This window comes from Trachinotus anak, unplaced genomic scaffold, assembly GCF_046630095.1.
Source record: "Trachinotus anak isolate AG129_WGS33_773 ecotype Australia unplaced genomic scaffold, CSIRO_AGI_Tana_v1 ptg000015l, whole genome shotgun sequence".
Lineage (NCBI taxonomy): Eukaryota > Metazoa > Chordata > Actinopteri > Carangiformes > Carangidae > Trachinotus > Trachinotus anak.
Window position 1 is genome coordinate 8375001 of NW_027273866.1, and position 21415 is coordinate 8396415.

General features: G+C 41.3%; 1 protein-coding gene across 5 annotated transcripts in view; it reads left to right on the forward strand.

The window, feature by feature from the left end:
• pcnt (pericentrin) overlaps window positions 1-21415 on the forward strand; it is a 37367-nt gene that overhangs the window by 9502 nt on the left and 6450 nt on the right. For 4 of the 5 annotated variants that reach the window (XM_071497440.1, XM_071497442.1, XM_071497441.1 and 1 more), the window contains 43 exons: window positions 1-250; window positions 361-576; window positions 883-978; window positions 1147-1290; window positions 1639-1768; window positions 1986-2065; window positions 2247-2544; window positions 2810-2910; window positions 3175-3286; window positions 3544-3670; window positions 3918-4037; window positions 4133-4208; window positions 4473-4577; window positions 4718-4829; window positions 4931-4971; window positions 5057-5191; window positions 5351-5588; window positions 5733-5883; window positions 6423-6876; window positions 7593-7790; window positions 7930-8001; window positions 8314-8418; window positions 8771-8923; window positions 9606-9752; window positions 11616-11776; window positions 12284-12456; window positions 12669-12850; window positions 13006-13168; window positions 13399-13641; window positions 14142-14374; window positions 14591-14698; window positions 15425-15445; window positions 15820-16056; window positions 16159-16332; window positions 16476-16628; window positions 16946-17125; window positions 17229-18254; window positions 19325-19495; window positions 19619-19805; window positions 20008-20342; window positions 20455-20557; window positions 20871-21043; window positions 21131-21406. The exon at window positions 1-250 is cut by the window's left edge and continues 161 nt beyond it. In XM_071497440.1, the coding sequence (XP_071353541.1) occupies window positions 1-250; window positions 361-576; window positions 883-978; window positions 1147-1290; window positions 1639-1768; window positions 1986-2065; window positions 2247-2544; window positions 2810-2910; window positions 3175-3286; window positions 3544-3670; window positions 3918-4037; window positions 4133-4208; window positions 4473-4577; window positions 4718-4829; window positions 4931-4971; window positions 5057-5191; window positions 5351-5588; window positions 5733-5883; window positions 6423-6876; window positions 7593-7790; window positions 7930-8001; window positions 8314-8418; window positions 8771-8923; window positions 9606-9752; window positions 11616-11776; window positions 12284-12456; window positions 12669-12850; window positions 13006-13168; window positions 13399-13641; window positions 14142-14374; window positions 14591-14698; window positions 15425-15445; window positions 15820-16056; window positions 16159-16332; window positions 16476-16628; window positions 16946-17125; window positions 17229-18254; window positions 19325-19495; window positions 19619-19805; window positions 20008-20342; window positions 20455-20557; window positions 20871-21043; window positions 21131-21406 (7960 nt within the window). The remainder of the gene's footprint in view (window positions 251-360; window positions 577-882; window positions 979-1146; window positions 1291-1638; window positions 1769-1985; window positions 2066-2246; window positions 2545-2809; window positions 2911-3174; window positions 3287-3543; window positions 3671-3917; window positions 4038-4132; window positions 4209-4472; window positions 4578-4717; window positions 4830-4930; window positions 4972-5056; window positions 5192-5350; window positions 5589-5732; window positions 5884-6422; window positions 6877-7592; window positions 7791-7929; window positions 8002-8313; window positions 8419-8770; window positions 8924-9605; window positions 9753-11615; window positions 11777-12283; window positions 12457-12668; window positions 12851-13005; window positions 13169-13398; window positions 13642-14141; window positions 14375-14590; window positions 14699-15424; window positions 15446-15819; window positions 16057-16158; window positions 16333-16475; window positions 16629-16945; window positions 17126-17228; window positions 18255-19324; window positions 19496-19618; window positions 19806-20007; window positions 20343-20454; window positions 20558-20870; window positions 21044-21130; window positions 21407-21415) is intronic. The other variant, XM_071497443.1, reaches the window with a different exon arrangement.

Here is a 21415-nt window from a genome sequence, read left to right on the forward strand (position 1 = left end):
GAAAGAGCTGGAGAAGAGCCACGACAGTCTGGACAGTGCTGAGAAAGAGAAGAATGAACTGGAATCTCAGATCGTCTGTCTGAAACAAAACCTGGCCAACCTGGAGGAGGCCCAAGCCCAGGCAGTGCATGAGAGGGAGGAGCACAAGAGAAAAGAAGAAGAGATGGATGAGCGAATTAAAAAAATGGAACAAGTCTTGGAGGAGGAACTTGAACAGTTTGAGAACCTGCTAAAAGCCAAGGATGTTGAGGTGAGACAGATGATGTGCAGCTGATTTATTTTGCTCAGATTCACGCGAGCAAATCTGTTTGAATTACTACTGTCCAAAGATTAACATGATGTACAAAATAATTGTTACAGTTGGCTGAAGAGAAGGAGAAATGGGAGGAAGAGAGGCAGGAGAAGGAGAAAGAGCTCCATGATGTGAGACATCTCATGGAGGAGCAGAAGAGGGAGAGGGAAGAGGAGGTTAAGGCTCTCCTGGAGAAGCAGGTCCTGGCTGAGGAGCTTAGAGAGAGCCTCAAGATATCTCACCAACAGGAGATAAAAGACCTGGTGGAAAAACATCAACAAGAGGTGGGATTTACAAACCGCACAAACTTTACAGACCATCAGTTTCACAGATCTATGATAGTGTTCATCTCTATGAACCATTGCATATATACTGTATTTAGTGTTGCTGAAACCCATATTTAGTTTTAGTTAACAAAACTTAACAAAGGGTCTGTTTTTGGTTGTTGTTTTTTTTTTGATGATTTCTTTACTATGAGCTGGCACACTAACCTGACAGAGGTCCAGATTCAGTATTTACTTCAGTAACTTTTTTCATTAAAATGAATAAATTGGCAGTTGTAGTAATTTCCTTGATGTTTGTCTGCATAGATTTCTGACTTGAACACCTACCTGGAGACAGAACTGCTGAAGCAGCAGGCCAGTATGGAGGAAGAACAAAAGAGACAGATCAGCTTGATCAAACAGGTATCGGAGACAGGAGATTTCACTGTAGTGTGTCTTTTAAAGAGATTGAAATGCTTTAGACCTATGCATTCTAAGTAATTCATATTTTGCATGCTGTACTTTTTTTTTTTTTTTTTTAAATGTATTTTTCAGTTTCTCATGTCTCACATTCTGTTCCCTCTCCCCCAGGTGACTGAACGTGAGCACAAGAGGATGGTGTCAGAGCTCACTGTCAAACACAGTGAGGAGCTTAGTCAACTGAAGACAGAGCTGTCCCTGGAGCTGAGAGAGAGCATGGAGGCTGCCCACCAGGCTGAACTGCAGCAGTTACAGGTATACTATATATACACACATGGGCACAGTGTAACATCTGTAGGCACATCATGCAGCAAATTAACAGATCTGTCTCCTTAGATTTTTTTCCTCCCTTACATAACCATTTCATAGTGAGGTTTTATGGTCTTATGAGTCCTTGATACTGGTATTTTGGCACTTTGGAATTTTTTTTATTTATTCTTACTTGACTTTGCACCAGTTATGATTAACTGTGGAGGAAAATGGTTTAGATGCTTAAAATATAACTGTAACATAGATCCCTTGTTCCCCCCCCCCAACATGCAGTTCCTGTTAGACCGAGGAAAAGCTGACACAAATAATACATTATGCTTTCATCTCCTTTAGGCCCAAAAGACCCTTGAGCTTGAAGCCTTGCGTCTGAGCCTGACCAACGTTCACATGTCCCAGCTGGAGCACTCCCAGGTAAACCAGGAGGAGCTGGAGAGACTGCATGAGCTGCACCAACGAGACATGGGTGAGTCCAGACGAGAGTGCTTTTCAGTTGTTCAGTCAGTGTTCTTTTTCATGTTTGCCTTTGGGTGCACTCAACATGTGCACCATTGTGGATATGGGTGAGTCACCCTTATTCTTTAGAAGCTTGTTCTGTGAAATGGAGAGCGCATTAACAAATGTAACCTTCAAATTCTTTGACATGGGTGAATCCGTGTGTGTCTGTCTGTGTCTATGTTTAGATGAATTGAAGCAGCAGTGGGAGACTTGTCTTGCTCAGGAAAGAGCCTCCATGGAGGAAACACAGGCCAAAGAGATACAGGTAAAACTTTATAAAAACTGTCATGCATATGTTGCATTTGATGATTAAAGTTGTAGTGATTTAAATTTTTATAATGCTTTTATAATTTTTATTGCATATTTTACCAGCCTTATAGTTTTTTATTTTGATATATCAGATCATGCTCTCTTTTGCTCCTGTTTGTTTTTTTTTCCTTTTTTAGGCTCTAAAGTTACAGTGGGAGAAAGAGACTGAGAGCATCCAGTCAAATCTCCACACATCTCTCTCAGAGACCCAGAACAGCCTTGCTGCCACCCAGACAGAACTTGCCAACACCCAGGCTGCCCTTACAGAGATCAACAAAGCTCTATCTGAAGCCCAGGCAGCTCTGTTACAGACCCAGTCAGAGCTGCAGGAGTCACGGAACAGGCTGGAGGAACTCCAGACCTCCAGTAAGGAGGAGAACCAAAAACTAGAGGCGGAGCTGAAACAAGCCTGGGCAGACAGAGATGCTGCTGCTTGTGAGTTGCACCCTTTGTTTTAATAATGAAACCTGCCAATAGTTTTATTTAAAACTTTATATTAGGTATCAAATTATATATGTAATGAATATGAATAATGATTTTTTTTTTTTAAGAATACCTAATTTCTGTCTGCAAATATTATAGATTTGCAAGGATTTGTGCAAAATTCAATGGTCATTTAAAATTTCCATGGTAAGTATTTCATGTTCTAATGTATAAAAATTGTCAATGCTATACTTCTGATGTTGTGAATGCTGATCAGGTTCCCTGGAGGAGTTGGTTTCGAGTCATAAAGCAGTGCTGCAGGAGAAAGAGCAGCAAGTACTACACCTAGAGGAGAAGGAGAAGCAACTGCAGCAAGAAGTGAGTTCAGTGGAACAGATAAACATGAGTCAAGCTGTCATTCATTTCTCATTTCAGTTCACAGGCCCTTATTAATTAAAGGATTTTCATTATTATTATTTTTTTTTTTTAGAAGGTTTTTTTTTTTTTAAATTAATTATCCACATTTCACTCATTTAGCTAGTACCATTCTAAAAAAACAAAAAAAAACAATAGGAAACATGCAAATCTTCAAATCTAAACAGTTAGTTTTGCTTATACAATGATATTTCCTCTGTCAAATAGGTTTTGCGCCTACAGGAGGAGAAGACTTTGCTGAAACAGAGCTCAGAACAGGAAGTAGGTCAGCTGTGGACCCAACTGGAGAGCATGAGGGCCAGTCGCCAAGAGTTGGGCGGTGAGATTGATGAAATCTTAACAGTACTTTGTTTTCGTCTACTGTAGTTATTAGATACACTTCCGATATTCAAAACTTCCCAAGAACAAGGTGTTGAAAATATGGTACATTTTAACAACGGTTGTTTGTCTGTGATGTGATTATGCATAGAGGAAGAGGAGGCCTGAACAACTTAACTCTCAAGCATCAGTTGCATTTGTGTATGATCATCTCATGTATTCTTTTGCTCTGTCTTTGTCTAACTTATTGTCTCACAGAGCTGAAGGAGCAGCTGCTTGCTCGCTCATCTCGTGTTGATGACATCGAACGCCTAAAGACAGAGTTTAATGAACAAAAACGAGGAATCAAAGAGCAGAATGAGGCTGAGCTGGAAAGCCTGAGGAGGTATGTGAGCACATAGTTTTTATGCAATTATTCTTGCTGAAGTCTTTAACCTACATTTCCAAATGTTTGAAATGTGATGTTTAGAATAGAAACAGATTCAAATTCTTCATCACAGATTTGTTTTGCACAGTATGGCATGTATCGGCCACAGTTCACAAGATTGTCAGTTGTCTTTCAATTTTGCTAGTTATTTTCCTTTCGCTGGCCCCAGTCAAATTAAACATGCTTTACCTACATCCTCCTTTAGGTACTTTGAGCAGCGGTTGCGGGTGACAGAAGAGAGCCACAGAGAGGAAATTGCTCTGCTCCAGCTAAGGCTGGTAGAAGGTGCTTTGGAGGAATCTGTGCTTAAAACCACAAATGACAGGTATGCCAGTAGGTCTATATCAAGTCTAGATACTTCTACTGCAGTCTTTCATAAAGTTCTGTAAATAACACTGGTGCCTTTGGTCTCTGTATCAGTTCCTTTTTTCAAGATGAAACTGAAGAGGAAAAAGATGTTCTTTCTGGTACCAGCCTCAAACTTGAAAAACACAAGGTAAAGGTGCACAGATATGTGAGGAAATAAATACTAAAGACATTTTATAGGTCTGCTGCTGCTAGATAAATGTCTGGTATAGAGCAGTTTGAAATTTTGAAGCTACTGTCCTAGTTGCGTAGTCACTTAATAAAAATTTTTTGGCATCTCTCTAGCTTATGTTTCACAAAGTAGTGGAATAAAGTTTTCTGTGCATTTCAGGAACATTACTTTTGTGATCTTCATTACACTGTATTTTAATGTATTGTTTTATGTCTCATGTAGGAATTGCTTGATAGTTTGCATCTTCAACTGGAGGAGAAACACTCAGTGGAGCTTGCCAGCCTACAGTCCTCCCTGGCTCTTTCGTTTAAAGAAGAGGTGCAGCAGGTCAGACATAGACTCAGTCCTTCAACCATTAATGTCTCTTTCTTAATGAAAACAGTTTAAGAAGCTTTTTTTGAGAGAGGTTCTTTGAACACGGTATCCTTACTCTCAAATTTGTTTTTATATTATTACTTGTGTGTTAGGTGCGATCAGACCTCACAGACCATTACTATGAAGAGCTGCAGGAGATGAAGACTCGTCATGCCCTGGAGCTAGAGCAACTCAAAGCCAAACTTTCTGACAGTCACTTACGAGGTAATTCACACCTACACCTATGAAATAAAAACATTTGCAGGTTTGTCATGAGATGATGCTACAGCTAAAAAAAACAACCTTTTAAAATATCTTTGTTGTAGAGCTTACCAGAGTCCGTTTGGAGGCTGCAAGGCAGGTTGAGGTAAGAAAAGATAATCAGATAATCTATACAACAAACTACACACTGAGATTATGGATCACATAATGCTTTTGGGAATTTTGATTAGGTGGAGGTGGAACAGAGGCTTTGGTGTCACACTGAGGAGTTGCAGACAAGGATGACCATCATCCACACCCTGGAGAACAGACTGGCTGCCACGAGTAAAGAACATGATGCAAAAATTCAGAAGAACACACAGAAGGTACATACACTTACACAAGCCTTCGTCTTACACAGTAAAAAAATGGGTCAGAATGTACTGATAGTTACAAAAAAACACAGATTAAAAATTTTTATTCAGTATGCTAATCTCAAACCATGCCTCTCGATATGTTCTCTCCAACTCCTACGGTTGAAACAGGAGATTTTTGGGGAACTCATTTGTCTTGAGGAAGCTCGGAAACAAGAGAGGGAGTGTGTGGAGGAGGAGATGAAGAGGTTGAGAGAAGAGCTCCAAGAGAAGCACGAAGCTGAGATGTCTGTCCTTAGGTCAGATCTTGACAGGGAGACTGAGAAGGAGAGGACACGCCTTGAAAAAGCACTTCATGAGGAGAAGGAGAAGTTAAAGTCTTTACAGGCTGCACTGGACAACGATGACAGTAAGATACTCTTTGAACAAATCACTTAGGTTGTTGGTAGAATGTCAATAAATTATAGCTTCCAGTCAGATGAGAAGTTTGGAAATTTTACTGATTTAAGTAATGGGTCTCCTTGACTACATAATATTTTGCATTTGTCTTTAGGTCCACAGGTCCTAATTGTGAGGCAGAGACTGGAGGCCCAGTTTGACAGTGAGCTGCAAAGGGCAAAGAGCTGCATGGCAACAGAAATCAAGGAGCTCACCACTCTCCTCCAGGAGCAGAATGAAGAACGGCTACATCAAGCTCATGAGAGGTGAGATCGGTCTGAGAGCAATACCCTAAATTACAGCCACAATCTTGATTGCAGCAGCAGGTCAGTGGCTACTGATTGTTTGGATCATTGATTTTAACGTCTTAAGCTAAAACAAATTTCTCTGATTATTATATAAAATGGTAAGCTGTATGTAAATGTAAAGTTGCATATTTGGAATGGTTGTTTTTGTGACCAACAGTTCAAAACTCAAACATATTCACTTTAAAATAAAACAGAGAAAGTTAGCAAATTTCATATTTAAGAAATGATAAACTGATCATATATTGTAGATTAATTTTCTGTTGATTAACTAATTGCGTCACGAGTGTGTGTATATATAATAACCAAAAGAAAATAGACAGCTACCTTTTAGAATTTGTTGTGACTTTAATTGTACATAACACAATTTCAGCTACAGTGCTGTTGTTGTGGACTGACAGTGTCTTACTTTAAATCACAACAAAAAAGCCTTCAGTCTTGAAGACCCTTTGGAAATCCCTTGTTTTTAATGATCTTGGGTAATGTTTTTGTCTGTTCAGGTTCCAAGAGGAAAAAGCAGTGTTGGAGCAGCATTTGGTCCAAAAATATGAAATCTCTCTAGCAGAGCTTAAGAACAAACATCAAACTGATCTGGAACGTGAGAGAGCAACGCTACTGAACAAACACTCCCATGAGATGGACACACTAAATGCCAAACACAAAGCACAGCTAGATTCACTCAGTGCCAGTCACAGAGATCAGCTTGCAGCTATGGCCGCTGACCTTGAATCCAAACACAACGCTGAGATTGTTGCCTTGGAGGCGGCCCTCAATTCCAAACAAAAGGGAGACCTTGAAAGTCTGGAGGCTGTGTTTCAGGAGACCAGTCAGGCTCAGCTAGAGGCTTTAGAAGCTGAGTTAACTCGCAAACACCAGGAAGAGAGGGATGAATTGGAAAAGAGGATGCTGGGTAATATGGACACTTTGGAGGCCACATACCTGAAGGAAGTGCAAGTAAGAAGATGCTTATAGAAAGTGAAACATAATGTCAAGCCCTATCTGGACAATGGTTGAAATGCCTTAAAGAGGGTACCTGCAGGTCTTTAAAAAATCTTAAAAAGCACTGAATTAAATCCTCAGTAAAAATTCTTGAATATTTCCTCTGGTCTGCTGTAGGCAGTAATGGTAGTTCTAAAATGTTTTTATAACTGATTGCGGGTCAGGAGATGTTATACATCTATAAGGTGGGCTTGTCAGTGCAGTGGATTGTGCTGCAGGAGGCGCAGCACCACCAGACCTGTAGCAAACACTGTCACTACTGATAGCTACAATAGCGAGGAAGCTCATCCTCTGATAATGGGCAAGTGTTGATTTTAGCAATAACTTAAATTGATTATTATTTGAATTAATTAATCAATCCATATATTTTATGCCACTTACACAGGCCCAAATTGTGCCAATATAAATAACTGTCATTAAGAGTTATTGTTATTCTCTTTGGAATTACTTAATGATAAATAATATAAGGCCATATTGTCCCAGCAGGGTACCATCATACTTTCATACTTAAGTACAGTATAATATGTGATGTATAATTGTATTTTTATGGTATAACAATGTTTTTAAGTCATAAATTTAACTTGGTGAACCTTGCAGAAATACTTTGTTTAGGGTTTCTCAGTTTGAAAGGCTTTAAAGTACTTACAGGGCTACTGTCTTCTCAATCTCAGACACTGCGTGATGAATTAGTGCAGCTTGAAGAGAGGTACCGTCAAGATCTGAATCGCCAGAAGTCAGAACATAGGCAGATAATGGAGCACCATGCCGCAGACCAGCTGTCCATCAGGGAGGAACTGAGGAAAGAGCTGGCTCAGGTGCACATGGAGAAGTTTAGTGCTATGGCAGCAGAGCTCAGCCACGTTCATAAGGTGAGAAATAAAAATGGATGGTGGACCTCTGGCTAACATTTAATCAGTTGAATTATTATTCAATCATTAAACAGAAATTGACAACTTCTACTGTTGACTTTTACTGAGGAATAATGTTTTTCATGATTTTCTCTTTCAGACTGAGCTGGCTGCTCAAAAAGAAGCCTTAGATACTGAACACTGCAAAGCCCTGGAGACCCTTAAGAAGCAGGTACTTCACCAGTCATAGATTACTTTGGTTTCCTAATCTCTTAAATTGCCCAAATTTTAAATGTCTTCTCTTGAGGGACACTGATTATAACATGAGTGCAATCTATGCAATATATGTTTTTCTGTGATTTGTACCTGAATCCTTTAATTGCAGTTTCTAGTCTTCCCAATACAGTATTTTGTCAAAGTGTTTTGGAGAAGCACAAAAGGAAAAACCCTTGATTCTATTGAATTGCATTTGTCTTTGCTTTCTCCGACTGGTGTTTTAATTTACAACAAGAGATCTGTCTTTATATCCTGTGTGCTTTCTCAGGTTTTGGAACTTGAACAACAACACAGCGCTGCTCTCCAAGAGCTCTCACTTACCTACAGTGCTGAAAAAGAGCAACTTATTGAACAGCACCAACTTCAGCTACAGGTGTGTATAATGCATGATTGAGCATTAGTGTGTGTGTGTGTGTGTGTGTGTGTGTGTGTGTGTGTGTGATTGTGAGAGAGGGAGAGAGACAGTGAATCTGTGTATTATACAGGGTGAATGAAGATCTCATGCTCTGCCTTGCCAGTTGTTTTTAATGGTTGTCACTAGAGTTCTTGTCTCTTGCTCTTACAGCCCATTAGAGGAGGGATTACACAGTGATTGTTCATCCTTTATAATGGTGTATTTGTGTGTGGAGGCACTGAGTATTTATTTGGATTTTTTTTCTGAGAAGCTTTGAATATAAGCATTTGACCAACTGCCTGGTATTAAACACATACATGTACTACTGTAGGAATTGAGGGGTATCTCTGCTCGGGAATTGGAAGCATGTCGCAGGGAGCTTGAAGAGGAGTCGTCAAGGCAACGTCAGCACTTCCTAGAGGAGGTGGAGCTCCTCAAAGTCCAATCAGAGGAGAGACAGCAGGATAGGATTAATCAACTGAAGGTAAAAGAGGAGATGCTTGGGAGGAAAAGATGACTGGTTAGTTTTGTGGCATCGTTTTGATTAAGATCTTTGAAATTAAACACATTTTGAGACAACATATAATTAAGTCATTATATGTGGGGAAATATTATAAAGATTCTTTTTATTTTCAGTTGTGTATTTATTTGACTCTGAGTGCTTGTTTGAAACATCATTATGTAATATCTCTGGATTATTGAGAGCTGTTGTGTGTGTTGTGGCACTGCCCTCTCTAAGCTCCAGCTGCACCAGTTCACTCCTAGAGATAGTTCTTTCTCTTGGACTCTGTCCCATTGGAGCTTTATTCAAGCCCAGTTTCCATATAATCCCACCATCATATATGTAGAAGTGTTCTTGTCCGTCTGTCTCTCTGTTCTCTGAATCTGTGCTGCTGGTTCATGCGTGCGATTGTGTTGCTGCCATCTGAACAGTGGCTAAATGGGATGGATCTAAGCTTTTTATCCTCTGATGCAGAAGGTTTTAAGGCTGAAGGTACTTTTTTCCCCCAGATATTTAGCATTTGACCATCTGAAATGTGAAGCCAGTAGTCCGCTATAAGCCAGTGAGACACGGCCAGAGATCATTTTGTAGCTGGAGAACAAATGGAACTACAGTATACTGCATCTTTTTATTTCATGAACACGCATCACTGCTCTCTTTGAAGACGGAGTTTGAAGAGCAGAAGGAGGCGGAGCTTGAGAACCTGAGACGGGGTTTCATTTCTGAACAAGAGAAGAAGGAGCAGAGCTACACAGGCAAAATGAGCCAACTTACTGCCCAGCTGCAGCAGCTTGACGCTGTGGTGGCCCAGGTACTGGAATACACACTCACACACATAAATTCACAACCCAGTCTAATGTTTTTACAGATTTTTTTTTTTTTTTTTTTTTTTTTTTCTCCATTTGTTCTTAATGCAAAAGAAAAGCTTGAATACAGTGACACCTGCAGCTTTGCTTTGCAAGGGGCAAGACAAGACAGGCCTGAGAAAAATGTGTTGTATCATGGATACTGAGGATGAAAGGACAATCTGGTGAATGAGAAAATACAATGACATGGAAAGTGAATATCAGTAGATAATAGGTGCTAGGGCATGGCCTCCGTGGGCTAGACTTTCCATAGTCATATCATATCAATGAATCACCATATCAATGTGGTCTGGGTATGTTTATGTGTTGTGCGTTCACACACTCATGGTTGAAGCAGGCAGTAGAGCTGAAAAGATTAGTTGATTTATCAATCAATGGAAAAATATTTCATTTTTGAGCAAATCATGTCAAATATTCCTTAATTCTAGCTTTTGAACAGTTGGTCAGAGAGAACAAGACATTTGATGACATGTGACATTGTGATGGACATGTTTCACTATTTTATGATATTATATAGACTGAAAGATTAGAGATGATGTAAAAAATAATTTGTTGCAGCCGTGGCAAAGCAACGTATTCAGACTTTAGATGGCTGGATAGTCAACATGCTTTTTTGTTTTTTTGTTGCACATTTATGTGCAGATTTGTCTGCTTGTATTAAATCTTATCTGTCTTGTTGGAAATCATTGGAGCAAAACCTTGCTGGTTTGGTTTGTTATGGAGATTTGATGCTTTTAGAGCTAATTTGCATTCAATTGTTGCAGTTTGTTGTTGTGGAGATTTGAAGCAAGCTGGAACATTTCACTCAGTTACTTGGATCATCCTAGTTACTACCAAGGTATTCCTGTACTCTTTAAAGCTTGTTTATTTCTAAAACATTTTTAGACTAACTTCATGAATGTCTGATTTCTGCAGCCCCATGCCCTTCTTCTACTTTTATTTTATTTATTAAGTCTGATTTTGACAATCAGCATAAATGTGATGTGTGTGTGTGTGTGTGTGTGTGTGTGTGTGTGTGTGTGTGTGTGTGTGTGTGTGTGTATATATATTTGTTTCCATGGCAGCTGCTCGGCTTGGCTTTTCATAGTGAGATATTAACACACGCACCCCATGAGGTTGGCAAAGAGAAGCTTAGAGAGTTTGGGAGGGTACTGTTGTCAGGGCAACAGCATTGTTTTGTTGAGGCAGGTGGCTGCATGAGACGTGTTTGATGGGAGGGAAAAAGAGAGGGAAGACATGGTGAAAGGACAAGGAGAGAATGAACTGCCTGAGGAAGGAAAGGTAAGACAAATTAGCGCAGATCTGGAAGAACACTCTACAGAGAGAAACTACAGCAGTGCATCCCGAAGTGGGCTTGCCTCACTTCTGCACTGACTTGGCGCTTAAGCAGAGTAATCTGCCAAGCATGCTTTGTGGTTATAGTTGGTATGTGTGTGTATGTATGAGCTTCAGATAAGTGTTTTGTCTTACTAAAGATATGTCTCTGGCTTAAAACATCTGATTTTGATTCCCATTGGTTCCCTCTTGTATGCAGAACACACCTTCTGCTTTTGTCATGCTGGCTCTGCTGGGATGTTGTTAACCAGGTGGTTTTGTTATTTCTGTTGTAACTAAGACTCTTGAGGTTGTCATTTGATTCATTTGGGTTTGAACCTCCTGCAACATCTGGTTTCAGCATTCTCACCTCTTTGAGATTCAGTTACAAAACATGGATATGTTTTGAAACAAGTCGTAGCACAGGTGGAAGAGCAGCAGTCCTTAGGTTAGTGTTGATAGAATTGACAAGCTTCCTGTGTCCATGTTCCCAGCTGCAAGCAGAGGTTGGCTGTCTGCAGGGAGAGTTAGAAGGGAAGAGGGCAGAGATGGAGACCCTAGACACCCTACTCCAACGAAGGGAACGAGAAAGTCAGGAGGGAGGCAACCTTCTGAAGATGCTCACTGATGACCTGCGGACTGCCAAAGAGGAAAGGTACATGATGTTCTTTATGTGTGCTACTGTATGGTGTGTGCATTGTTTCCTGTGTATAACAGTTGTAGCTAGATGAAATTTACACTTTGAAATGTGTCTTTAGGGTGAGAAACACCAGCTTTCAGTTCATACTGTTTAATTTTACCTGGTGACTTTTGGTTGGACTTTGGCATGTACTTCAAAGTATGTAGTTCTAAGCCAGAGAATTAAACAAGCTCTATGTTTAGTGAGTTCTAAGAAAAAAATATTTTCTTCCCCAGCAACTTTTGCTGGTATGTCAGTGCACCTCATGTCATAAAAGTTTTCATTGTATTTACAAAAAATAAGATACAATTAAACTGGCGAAACTTGAATATTTGTGCTAGTTTGAAAAAATAGTAGCAAAAGATCTAATCTCCCAACATGGTCATGCACTTGGTGTGTGTGTGTGTGTGTGTGTGTGTGTGTGTGTGTGTGTGTGTGTGTGTGTGTGTGTGTGTGTTTGACATATTACTTTTGTTCTTCCAGACATAAACTGCACAAGGCCAATGAAAAGCTGGGTAAGGTGCTGATTGAGATGGTTCGCAGCACTGTTGCAACAGAAGAGCTGATTGGACAAAAGATAAGTGCCAGAACCAAAACATCTCAGCAGGCGACTCATCAGAGGAGCTCAGGAGGGATGAAAGATCCGCAAGAGTCAGGTCTGTTAGCATCTGATTCACTCTGAAGTTACAGGGCTTGTTAACTTTAATCTCACTGCAAACTATAGTTCTGTTGGCTCAGGCTAGTGCACAGGTTTTTGTTAGAGGTACAGATATGACTTAAATAGAAAGATTTAATTTGTCAGAGACCAAGAGGCCAATATTTGTATCAATTCTACAAACAATTTTTGACTTTTTTTTTTTTTCCATAGGTATTTCAATTGCAGACTTGTCATTAGAGGACCTGGAACTGACCCAGCGGCTCTGTGAGAGCCTGTTGGTTTCAGATGCTCGGATCAATCCTGGAGGAGAAGAAGCAGCTCTGAATGCCTGCAACAGATTACGCCACACAGTAGACACACTACTGGAGCTGCTCAACCAGGCCAACACACAGGTAAAGGATGTATAGACCCACTGGTGTTTCCACATGTGTTTCTCAACAATGCACACAAAACCTTTTCTGAACCCATTTCTTTCAAATATCTTTTTTGAATGTTTTATAGAAATGTTATCTGTCTAATAATTGTGGGTTTCTCCCCTTTTCTCCAGCTGGAGCAGACTCATGATGTCCACCTTTCTCTGGAAGAAAGGTTCTCTCAGGGCAGAGAAGACTCCGCCCAGCTCCTTGAGCAGCACAAGCTCTTATTGGAACAGCTCGATCAGGAGGCGAAGCAGAAGAGTCAACTCCAGCTGGAGCTCCACAAGGCAGAGGGTGAGCACTGTGTCCTCATTGGCTTTGCTTCACTTGACTCGTCTTATGCTGCCAAGTTACAGTAGTTAATCCACTGGCTGCTGACATGCTTTTCTCTTCTGCCTATGCTCAAATGTCACCACTTAATGTTTAAATACAATTCAGCTATTTGTTATGCTAAGCACAAGACTCTGAAGCATATTATGTATTTTTTTTCATATAACCTTTTTGCATTGGCTTCATGTGTTAAGGGCTTCTAGAGGGCTACGTGGCTGAGAAATTGGTCCTAGAGGAGTCTCTGCAGCAGAAGGAAGCACAAGAGGAGAGACTAGTGGAGGAGCTGGAGGACCTGAAGGTGAAGCTGCACCAGATGCAGAGCCTCACCGGAGAGCTGGACAGCCTCAGACAGAAGCATCAGGAGCTCAGTGAGGAGCACACAATTCTCCTGCGTCAGAAGGAGCATCTCTCCGCTGGTCTGGGGGAGAGGGAGAAAGGTGAGTGGAGGAGGCACAAACTCATGAAACATAGTGTCTCTGTATAAAGTGTTACACGACCTCTTTAGTGAGCTTGACCATACACTTATGTAATGTCTGTGCTCAGATGTGTCTTCTCTCCATAGGCCATTGGCTCATTTTAGATCCTGACTCAGGTTTGTGGGCCAGAGTGTGTGTGATGAGGGGGTTGGGAGATGAATATGCAGTATATTTGCAGTGCTGTGTGAGGTTGCTGTTTGTAACTCTGCCATCACCAGTGGCTTTTAGCAAAGGCTCTTGGAGTGCTGTGGTATTTGTTGTTGTTTTACCTCTTAAGCAATGTTTTAGATCAAAGTTGTTAAGGAGAATGCAGAGTTCAGTGTTTTTGCAGGAGGAAAGGCACAGTATGTTGAATAATCGTATTATTTAACTACTTATCTCTTGCCTGCTTTTAAAATTCTTCTGCATACATGTTTGCACTTTGAAACTATTGCCCTAACCTTCCTCTCTCATTTTTGAAGCTCTACTAGCAGAGACAGACCGTTTGACCCAGGATCGACTGGACCTGCAGCGACAGGCAGAGAAAGACCACAACTCTCTGTCTCATCGCCTCAGGGTCCTGGAGAGGGAGTTAGAAGAGCAGGAAACAAAGGGCCTGGAGACAGAGCTGCACCACAAGACCCACACTGAAGACCTCAACCAGCGTGTCCAAGCACTTGAGAAACAGCTGAAACACGACAGGCAATTTATAGAGGTGATTTTTTTTTTTTTCTTAATTGTCTCGTATTTGTATATTTAAATGTAATTCTTCATAAACCTGCACTTTCAGTTTCCTCTTTCCTTTTTGCTGTTGTTTAAACACTGCATGCATTCTTTCTAGTGTTATTTAAGAGCAACACGGACAATTTCTCTTGGTATTGCTGGATCTAGTGGACATTATCTTATACATCATTCTTCCCTATACATACAGGAACAAGCGGTGGAGCGTGAACATGAGAGAGACGAGTTCCAACAGGAGATCCGAAGGCTGGAGGCCCAACTCAGACAGACGGCCAGTATCGATAACAAAGGACACAGGGTGAGGCCCATGAACTTGATAAGAAGTGTAAATCCGCTGCTTAAGGGTGAACCTTTTAGATTATCAACCACATTTATAAGTTTTAGCATCAACTGAGCTCCATTTTGTGACCTCATTACTGCACATGTTAAACCCATGGTTCAGTCACATAGTATTCCGTATGCATAACTAGTGATCTAACAGATGCACAGAACGATTACATTTTTGTCAGAGTTCAAATCCATTTCTAGATTTTGCTCCTCTGCTTTTCTCTTATTGGGTTTGCCTGAATCAAGCAGTTTTTTTTTTTTTTTCTTTCAGGTGAATAGCAGACATCTGTGGGATTTTCTAATAAGGTTTATATAGGAAACCCTGTATGATCAAACAGTAATGTATTGGAGTCTACAGAGGTCACAAATAGGGCCGAGTCTTACCTTGAGATTGGTGTTTATTTTAACATAGATATCAAAAAGCAAAATAATAACAGCTTTAACAGGACAGTATTGCAAAAATATATTTCCATGTCTGGATGTTGAAAGATACTAAAAGTGTGTGTCATTTGCAGTGAGGCTGATTTTGACATGTTTGGTGTGATGAGTGCCTCAATGTTTTGCTGATGGGCTTATAAATTTGCTGTCTGAAGAATACATGGTACTACTTACAGAGGTTGACATGATGAATGTATTGTTTGCTAATGAGCCTGACTTTTACCATGTGTTTATCCCTGTGCTGAACGGATTGCTGTAGTTTGAGGACTTGGTTCTGCAGGTATGAAATCTAACTGTAGCCTTTTTCTCTTAGCCCTTACTCTTGTGCATGGTGTGTACTGTACATCATTATTTCAGTGCAGTCATCTTCTATAGATAAATTTTAGTGCTTTATGTGCTTCCCATACATTTTACATTCATTCCCCTTTCATCGTCCATTTGCTAATATTCATTTGCTTCTGTTTTCTTTTCATTTGTCTTTCATCTCCATATCACTGCTCTCTGGAATGGCTTAATGTCAGTGTTTGGTACCAGTGGCTGCTGATCTGGAATGGCTTATTTAGCTACAAATCATACAGTTTTCCTTTTGCAAATGCTTTTTTTCCTACTTAAAAGTTTAGGAACTAAAATGTTGTCCCCTGCATGTCTCTGCAGGTGGAAAGCCTACAAGCTGTCATCAAAGACAAGACAGACGACCATACCTCCTTGATCGCAGCCAATCAGCAGGCCCAGCGGGATCTTGCAGAACGCAATGAGGAGATAGACAAGCTAGCCGGGAGAATCAGAGAGCTCGAGCAAGCACTGCTTAACAGCACAGAGAGTAATAGGTCGATCAGTCAACTTGAACAAGAGCTTCAGAGAGGGAAGTTGAGAGAACAGGAGCTCACACAAGTAAGAACAGATGCACACTTTCAGTTTAGATATTGTGTTAGTGAAAGTGAGCACCTTCACTTTTTTGTCAAGAATTTACTCATCTTATTTTCTGATTGTCAGGATAAGCAAGCACTGGAGCAGCAGCAGCTGTCTAACAGGCTTCAGATCTCCGCTCTGCAGTCCAAACTGGATGAGACGAGACACTGTTACCTTGACAACACGCGTGACCCCACTCAGGAGCTTAGGGATGCCCTGGATACTGCTCAGCAGAGCCTACAGAGCAAAGAGCAAGAGGTCTGTAAGATTTGATGCAAAGCTGGTGTAATGTAGACAAGATGATTATGGCTGATAAGTGGTGGTTTCTGACTTACACATTTGGTTGCAGTGCCACCCTTTGGTACAAAGGGTAATAATAAGGGTATAATTTTTTTTTTCAGGCTGAGGTCCTGCTTGGTCAACTGGAGAATGTGCAGAGAGACCTGAGCATCAAAGAGGTTGAGCTAAAACACCTCACTCTACAGCTGGAGCTACTGACCAATCAGAATGCAGCTCATGTTAACGAGCTCCAAGAACAGATTACTGTGCTGAAGGTAAGAGCTACTGTGTCTTCGCACCAAATGATAATCTATTATTGGTGTATATCTGTCCCTCAAAGACGATTCCATATGTTATCAATCTGTCATAGAAATGTTGAATTTGTAACCATAAAATACAATTTGATTCAAACCCAATTCATTAGAATTCTCTTTGATATTTGCACATTTTAATAATGAACATAAAATATTAATAATGTACGAGAATCTGACTGTTTCAGTTTTCAGATTTGCAGTGGTTAATCATTAAACCCGTTATCTATGTTATTTATTTAGATTATAATTGAAACTGGCATGTACAACTGTGCTTGCAGGAGACAGTGTCGGCACTCACTATAGCCAAGGAGGAGAAAGAGGCACAAAGCGAGTTGGAGGAAACAGAGGAAGAGACCCTTCCCTCAGCACTACTCCAGGAGAAAAACCAGGAGATTGACCACCTCAACAGTGAGATCCAAAGGCTTGAACAGGAGCTGGAGAATACAAGGGACAATAAGGTTAGTATAGAAACACAGAATTCTGGCAGATAGTGTGGGAATACACACAGGTGATGAGGCAGTGATGAAAAATGTATCTGTTTCTAATCTTTCTGAAAAAAAGGCTTTGGAGGTCGAGCTTGAGGATCTGCGCTCACAGGTGGAACATCTTCAGTCTGAAATCACGAGAGTGCGTCAGGACAAAGAGGAAGAAGAGGAGCGCCTTCATGAGGTCATTGGCACGCTGCAGGCAGAGCTCGCCACACTGGGCCCCAACCTGCATGAAGTTAGCGACTCTCAGGATGGTGACAGCATTAATCCCTCACCCGCTCCCAGCCCTGAACCTCACCACTATACTGTCCAGGAACAGGAGAAGAGGGGAGGGCCAAGCAGCCTGAAGCAGGAGCTCAGTCTGACTCATTCTGCATCTTCTCGTTCCCTTCGATCTCGTCTCAAGGCCCTTCAGAATCAGCTCGAGACTGCAGTGGCAGAGAAAGAAGGACTGGAGCGATTACTGCTCAACCAGGAGGAAGAGTTCAGGGGACATGGGGAGGAGTTTGGGAAAAGGCTGAAAGCTGAAAGAGAAAAGGCAGATGAACTCCAAGGTCTCCTCACCCTTAAGGAAGCTGAGCTGATAGAGATGAAAGTCCAGGTAGAAGAGGAGAGGGACAAGAGGAAATTATCTGAGGAGGAGACGGACAGTTGGAAATTTCAAGCTGAAGAGGCGAGCTCCCTGCGGGAGGAGAAAGCACACCTCAACACCCTGCTTACTGACCTCCAAAAGAAAGAACAGGAGAGGGTGACAGAGATTGAGACTCTAAAAACAAAGGAGCAGGAGATGAAAATAGAAATGGAGGTCCTCAGAGAAACCAGTCTCACTCTTGAGAGACAAGTCCAGGAGGTAAGAGCCGAGGTGGTAGATATGGAGGAAGTGATTGCTGGGGAAAGGGCAAAGATTAAAATGCTCGAGACTCTAAAGGGAGAGCTTTCTGCTGAAAGTGAGGCGCTGAGGAGGAGGGAGGAGCAACTTCAGGAGGAAATCGAAAGACTTAGGCAGGAAGCAACTTCAATGAGAGGTCTTATCCAAGACCTGACAGCTCAGCTCAGCGAAAAGGAAACCTGTCAAGAAGAGGCTCAAAAGGAGGTGCTGGTGAGTGTTGCTACTGTGTAAAGTTAACTGAATTACAGTTTTAAAAGCACAATTTAAAATACAAATATGAACTAGAACTCCTGTCACTTTCAAATTGATTGATAGGTCTTTTATTGAAGGTAGCAACACCAGAATATAACACAATCTATGTTGGGATTTTATTATCTAACATTTTAAAGCTGCTCAAATGTTTTTTTACATAATTAGTTTGTATACACAACAGTGCAACAGGCCTTTATTTTCAGTTTGTTTTTAAGATATATCTCAAATTCATACATGCAACATATTACTCAAAAAAAAACTGACAGGGCCTTTAGGCTCGTCAACAAGACCATGTTCCAGGTTTGAAGAGGTCTGTTCTTTTCTGTGGAAATCCTGATAACTCAGGGAACCTGCTTCAAAAGACCCCGGGTACAAACAGGAAAAATCTTGCTGCCACTTTTTTGTGCTAGCATACAGCTGTGCAAGTGCCTGCAGGCAAGACCACATCTGTTTATAGTTAGGAGCGTAATGACGTGTAACGGCACTGAGACGGCAAAATCTCACACAGAGGAAGTGACATTAAAATGAGGAAGAAGGAGGAAAATCTTTGTTAGCTCTTGTTTTTTTTAAAGCTGGTGCACTTTATTTTTCAATTCTTTACATTCCATTTTGGCAGGATGTGGTAAGAAGTTGGTGTTTTTTTTTTTTTTAAAGAAACTACGGAGGCTGAAATGTATTGCAAATGCTGCTGCATGTCTTTTCATTCTGTCGAACTTTGTTTGTATTGTTGCACGGCTGCTTTTGACAGTTAAAGTCGTAATGGTCACGGCATGCTAGAATAGTTTGTAAGAGTAGATTTAAAAGATTGTGTCAGATGTATAAACACTGTTGAAACACTGCATGTACGACATATGGTGCTCATTAAAATGCTGTTACATTGCAAAGAACTTAACTCCTTCACCTTATGCTCAGAAGTTCTTTTTGAGGAATAACTGAAAAAGAAAATGAAAAATGCAGTGTGTGAAAGCATATGGGAAGTTGACTATTATGGTACTCTCTGCAAAAGTTGATGTTTTCCTCTTTATCAGACGCATGCTGAGGTGACTCTGGCTAAAGCAGACACTGCTTTGAGACAGAAGGAGGCTGAGCTCATCAGACTGAGGGCAGATCATCAGGCCCTGAGGGTGGAGCTGACTGCAGTGAAACAGGGTCTTAACACCAGTACCGAGAGGGCTGAGAAACTACATGAGGAAGGACAGGTGAGAATATAAAACTGAGCACAGAGTATCAGATACAGTCCCCCCACCTCTTGGAGTTAATAAATTTAGTCCTGAGTATTGTGAACTCAAAAGCTGGATTTTAATGTCTCCGTCTTCTATCAGACCAAAGACCGGGCCCTCGTTGACCTGGAGACTGATAACCAGCGGCTGAAGGCAGAGCTTCGAGGTTTACAGGAGGGCCTGGCTCTACAGGAAGAGGAACTGGCCTATCAACAAAAAGAACTGCAGCAACTCCGACAGCACTGTCAACAACAGGACACACTTCATCAAAAAGGATACACACAGAAAGGTGAGGACTTAATGACACTTTAAACATATACTGTGCTGTTACATTTTCAGAGTATAGGCTAATCTTGCACTGTTATCAGATGATGGTGAAGTTTGATAGTGCTCGGGTATTAAGGATTAAAATCTCACACTCTTTCATTACAGTGGCATTGTAACAAAAATATGCTTTCATAACGACAATTTTTAATTTTTTCATTTATCAGATATCTCTCACAGAGCTTTTGAGGATATTGTGAGTGTGTCTCGTGACGAAGCCTCCCTGAGCTCTCCGGAGGTTTTAAGGAGACTCGAATGCTCCGAGGACAGAATTCCAGAACGGTTCCATGCCTCTGTTCTTGGCTCTCGCCTGTCTGAACTCAGCGCTCTGAACAGCACAGGCCTGGATCTGCCCCAGGCCAAGACCTCTCCCAGGGTTGTGATGGAGTCTCCCCACTCAAGAACCATCACACCAGATCCAGCCACACAGAGTACCCACTCCCCAGGCTCAGTGTCAATCTCTGACAACTTCTCCATGCTTGACTCTCTGGATGCTGAAAAAGTATGTGGTCTGACTGTTTTATACATAATACTTTTTGGACATTCTGTGAGAAGCTTTTGGTTTTTATCTTGATCCAGATGTGGTTAAATATTTGTAATTCTTCTGTTCTTAGGTACGCGACTTGGACGGACTTGACCTAACAGCCCCTCCATCTTCACTTGGCTCAACTTCCTCCTTATCAGCACCAGAGTGGGCCAGTGATGGATATGGAAGCAGTGAGTATTTCCACACCAAGCCTGACGCCTGTATGACTCTTATTTGTGAAGATTTTCAGTCATCTGGGTCATGGTTTATCTAGAGGTGCAGCTGAAAACCCATTGATTCCTCCTCAAAATAGATCTTGAATACAATTATGTTGTTTTTCTGCTTGTTTGGGGTTTTTTTTTGGTTTGTTTTTTGGGGTTTTTTTTTCAATGGGGTGGCTTCATTGTTGGTTTTGGTCTATTTATACAGTTTGTCAACAGTAAGAAAAATGTAGAATATCACCAGACTCATCTATAACTCTTCTGTTCTCCTCTTGTGGTTCAGATGTGAGTTCAGAGTTGGGTGCAAGGCTGAGAGTGGAGCTTGAACAGACTGAAAGACTGGATGCTCAGTTTGTTGAGTACCTCCGCTGCCGAGGAATGAACCCGACAGTCAACACAGATAGTGCTGCAGGCAGTATGAGCTACAGCGATGACCTGTTATCACCTGAGCTTCAGGTGGGCTTTGTCTACACTTGGCAGTAATTTTGTTTATTTGACAGTAATCCCTGAATTTTACTCAGAGTCTTCACTATCTTTCTGCAGGGTCTGTTGAAGAAAGTTTATCAAGAAAGCTGCAGAATTCTCACCTTGTCCCAACGGCGTGCCACCTCCTCCTCCCAGCCTCATGTTTCAGATTTAAAAGCCTTCTCAATGAGCCAGACACAACATTATTGTGATGATAGGTCAAACCTAGTGGACCACCAGGACAAATCATCCTCCATCCCGCCCATGAACTGGCAGCAGGAGAAGAGGGCACTGCAGGAGACTGTGATTGCTCTCCGAGAGCTGCTCTGTCGAATGGCAGAGAGACATACACAAGTGAGTTTC